The 4,504-nt window shown below is 33.8% G+C and overlaps 1 protein-coding gene across 1 annotated transcript; it reads left to right on the forward strand.

The window, feature by feature from the left end:
- Positions 1 to 505: 505 nt before the first annotated feature.
- LOC107300247 (nuclear pore membrane glycoprotein 210) lies at positions 506 to 3,195 on the forward strand. Its single transcript, XM_015829584.1, has 4 exons — positions 506 to 706; positions 1,267 to 1,362; positions 1,477 to 1,554; positions 2,579 to 3,195. Exons 1-4 carry the CDS (start codon positions 637 to 639, stop codon positions 2,683 to 2,685), a joined length of 351 nt encoding a protein of 116 aa, XP_015685070.1. The 5' UTR covers positions 506 to 636; the 3' UTR covers positions 2,686 to 3,195.
- The last annotated feature ends 1,309 nt before the right edge of the window (positions 3,196 to 4,504 follow it).

A 4,504-nucleotide genomic window follows, 5' to 3' on the forward strand; every position in this document is an offset into this window, starting at 1 on the left:
TTGCTCAGGCTTGTGCGGTGCTGCCACCGGTTCAGCTCATTCCCCTCCCCCACTACCACTTTTCTAGGATGGTCGCTTACCACCTGCCAGGTGCCAATGTACCACAGGTGGTACCCGTACCCCTGGTTGAAAAGTCCTGTTCTAGACCATCTAACAGATTTACTCTTAGTTCTGTTTAAAAGCTTTGAAAATAAAAGACACAGTTCAATTTTATATGTGTAATTAGTTAACTGTCACTTGCAGTTTATCTATCCCAGGTAAATGATCAATTAATATTTAAAAATGAACTTTTATTAAAGGAAAAAATGGCATGAAACCAAAATGAAAAACTCCATTTAAAATGATCATATTTGAGACAAATTGTGCAATTTGCAAATAAATCAGAAATTAAATGAGATATTTGATTCAGTTCTTTGAAATAGTGTGTCATTTATGAATTGAGGGGGAAAGTATGCTTTTGGTAAATGATACCAAATATTTATCTTACAGGTGAGATCCAGCTCACCTGTGGTGGTGGTTTTTGAGAAAGACAGATCCTATGGCTTACCTAGTTATGTAACCTACACTGTGAGTTTATCAGACCCAGAAATTGCAAGTAAAACAAATTTAAATACTGTACTTACTATATCCAGCACAATGACGGACCAATCTATCACTATCCCAGTGACAATTACCTATGTGTCTGACAGAACTCTGTCAATGAAATGTAAGTTCCTATTCCTCTAAAATATTGATGTATTCTGAGATTGTTTTTTTAGAATCGGATTATTTTATCTATAAAGTTATATGTTTCATTTATTTGTTATATTCCACTTTGCGCTAAGAGGCTCAAGGCCGTACTCTCTTCTCCAGATCTTCCCTACAACAAAAATCCAGTGAGACAATGTACTGTAGATTAAGAAAGAGTAACTAATTCAAACTCAGGCAGTGAGCTAACATGGCTGAAAGTGAACTGATCGCCAGTCTCTCCAGCACTTTAACCACTATGCTACACCCACTTGCTAACATTTGTAATTTTAATATTACTGCAGAATGATTTTACAACATGTTGGTCCACTATTTCAGAATTCATAAAGTTTCAATTGTTTTTCATAGCACTGAGTTTTCATTAGCAAATTCTGAACATTGTTTGAATGTTCATAGATTGGATTGGATTGGATTAAATCAGATTAGATAAAAATGTATGGGAAAAAGTAATAAAGCAAAAAAAGTGCACCTAGAATACAAATTAAAGACTAAAATCAACATTTTCTCTTTTTTATTCAGATAATACAAGTTTATTCCAACACTTTCTTGATTCCTATCAAGTTATATTTTTTACAGCATTTGCGCTTTTGGCTGGAATGGCTGTTATGATCATAGGTAAGAGTATCCACTGAAATTTGAAGTATTTACTTTCAGATTTTTTTTAAAAAAAAGAATTAGCAGTAATTTAAATAGAAACAAGCTTATATATTTGTTCCATTGTATTTTTAGTGCACTATACTCTTTTCTCTCCGAATGAACAGCAAATACATCCAGCTTTCATCTCAAAGACAAGTCCTCAAAGACCACGTAAGCATGATATTCATTAAACTTTGTGCTTAAGGATCATGGTAATTAATAATATTGCATCTAAAGTTGGAGCTAAATGCTATAATTGTACTTTACACGATAATTAAATTTAAGAAACTGCATTATCATCATATACAGCTCTAACCCGAGTTGATGGTGACATTAAATTGGTATAAGGAAAAGAGAAAAACAAATGAGAACCAAATGGGGACCTAAATCCCCTCTACTTGTAAATGATAGAGATTTCATGTGAAGATGGTAAGCATATAATGGGTTCAAAAAGAGATGTACTCCTTATTATTGTTGTTATTTAAATTGATTTTGTTATATTGTTATTAAGTTATTATTATAATAACAAAACATACTTCTCCAGATTAAAAAGCAGCCATATAATTAGAAAACGCAACAGGAGTTCTACCAATACTCCAGCCAGAGGCCTGGGAATAGACCCACCTTTTAAGGGCTTTGTGGATGCTCAGGACAGTGGGTCTCATATGTATCTCTGGTGGGATGCTGAAATAAGAGAGAATAATATCAAAATATCAACAGAGATGCATGTATGCCAAGAGCTACGGCTCCCACTTTGCCATACTTTCTTAGCAACTGCTTGCTTCTAGTTACCTGAAGGCTAAACAGATAATATCAATACCACATTCGAACGGCTAGCTCTATCTTTTTGCTTCACTTTGGGAAGGGTAAAAGCTGTGGATCTTCCAATCCAGATAAGCCTTTGGTCCTTAATAAATGCTGTTCGCTGCAAACAGATCTTTGGGTGCAAAGGTCACCTTGTGGAGGATAATTCTTAGCCCAAAGTCATTAAATTGTTCCAGTTCAGATACTAAACATGCTCTGGGTCAGGCCTTCCACATCTGTAGTTTAGTGTAAAGTTTGGTGGGTGTTCATCCATGGACTGTAATGACATGGCTTTTCTATATATTTACCTTTTTAATTGTTCTGAACCAGATCTCACAGAGAGTTACATAGAGCATTTTTGATACATACTTATCATTCTGCTTATTTACAGATACCGGAGTTCCTGTCACTCCTACAACTCCCTTCAGCCCTATATCTTCAAGTCAACAAAACAGTTCTCCAAACAGATTATGGAGTCCTCCATATTCTTCACAATGAAAATCTTTTTGACAAAAAATATGTTTTGATTTTAAGTAATATGGACATTTGAAGCACAAATATACACCATACATGGTTGTAACGCCTTGGTTTATAAAGATTTTCTTTAGATTCATGATAACATTGAAGGGAAGAAAATTCACTCAGGATCTGTGTTGAGCCATTCTGCTTGCTTACGTGCTTCAGTTAATTTCAGCTAAGATTTCAAATCGTGTGGCATCTGTTTGCTTCCTGCGGAAATAATGATTTTTATAAGAAGGCTTGATATCAGAGTCATAATGAAAGGACAAACCCCAACATAAAAGAAAAAGAAACTGTGTTAGTTTGAATTTAGCTTATTTTATTTTTGAGGCTCAGGAATGAAATGTTCTGCACTATTTTTTTGCACTATTTAGTACTCTTGGCATTTGAAGTTGCTTGATTAGAAAGTAGTTATGCTGTAATAGCTATGTTACCTATTTATATATGTAACAAAAGGGTAGGTAGGTTATTAGATAGCGACTGTGTGTGTGTGTGTGTGTGTGTATGTATGTATGAGAGAGACAGAGGATTTTTTTATTTCCCACAAAATTATTAATAAATAGTTTCAATCAGGTGATACTGCACAATCTTTTGTTAAAGAAATGCTTTATTATAGCAAACTGCATTTTTTTTAAAAAAAAGTTATTTTAATCATTTTTTCTAAAAAAAATATTGTTACCCTAACAAAGAGAAGACTGCATTTTATATATTTTTAGAAGTGTTAAATACCTCAGCAAACTCTCTGTATGCAATTGGTGACTTGTAAATATAACTTGGATCAAGGAACTTTGTCTTTGCACTACTGGGTTAATGTGAATGCTACTTTTCTATAGAAATCAGAGTTATTGCTCATTTAATTGCAGGTGCAATTAATGCTAAGGGAACTAATTATACTTAACAATAGTAATTGTATTACATATTAAATCAGAACACAGGGTATGCAGACAAAATTTGCTTTTGGGAAGCCAGCAGTCTGAAGTACGAACCTTATTTTTATAAGCCTTTTTTCTCAACTACTGTTGTCAGAGTCTGTTTGCTATTTGCATGTTTTCATCCATTCGCTGCAACAACATAAATTCAGATGCTGAAAGTTACAGCAGTAACGATTTTCAGAATTCAGTGCAAGCCAAGTCAAAAATGTACTTATTAAACCATGTTCTACAAAGGCTTGGTCTTTTTTAGAATTACCCCCCAAAAAACCCCAAACCCCAATACACCACCACTGTACACTGCCTGTGAAGTAGAAAGAATCCCTATTCCAGACATAGCTGTCACATTCCAATTATATGATAACAACTGAGAAACTATTCCAAGTGAATGTCCTAAAAATATTTATTTGTGCTATAAAATACAATCTGGTATCATGCCAATTTTGCATTATTTAGCAGATTCTGAAAAGTATTGTGGAATAATCTTGCATAGGTTCACAAAAGGATGATAAAGTTGGTCATCTATTGCCCAGAAGTATGTGTATAAGTGAAAGACCCTTCTAGCAATAAATTGAGCATATTACAAAATGGTGTCAGCCAATCCACATCATTTGGTAAGAACCTTCCACCAAGGTGAGCCTGGATTGCCACTATAATTGCAGAAGAGGCTTTCATCCTCCAGTGGATAGACAACTGCTAAAATGAATAATTATATATGTATACTGTATATATTTCTGACTCGTTGCACAATAAAAATATGTTTTTAACAAATAAATTGCTTGAAGATTATTATATTTTAATTATTAAATACATTAATACTATATTTGATTATAAATTATTCTATAGGAAAATCCATTCCCAGCACGGGC

Source organism: Protobothrops mucrosquamatus, unplaced genomic scaffold (genome assembly GCF_001527695.2).
Source record: "Protobothrops mucrosquamatus isolate PMUCROS unplaced genomic scaffold, P.Mucros_1.0 scaffold6467, whole genome shotgun sequence".
NCBI lineage: Eukaryota > Metazoa > Chordata > Lepidosauria > Squamata > Viperidae > Protobothrops > Protobothrops mucrosquamatus.

Excerpts from the sequence above, each read along its gene's own strand:
- LOC107300247 (XM_015829584.1), top strand. The coding sequence starts at position 637 with ATGACGGACCAATCTATCACTATCCCAGTGACAATTACCTATGTGTCT. Across the intron at positions 707-1,266 it reads CAGAACTCTGTCAATGAAAT|ATAATACAAGTTTATTCCAA; the intron begins GTAAGTTCCTAT and ends TTTTTTATTCAG. Across the intron at positions 1,555-2,578 it reads GACAAGTCCTCAAAGACCAC|ATACCGGAGTTCCTGTCACT; the intron begins GTAAGCATGATA and ends GCTTATTTACAG.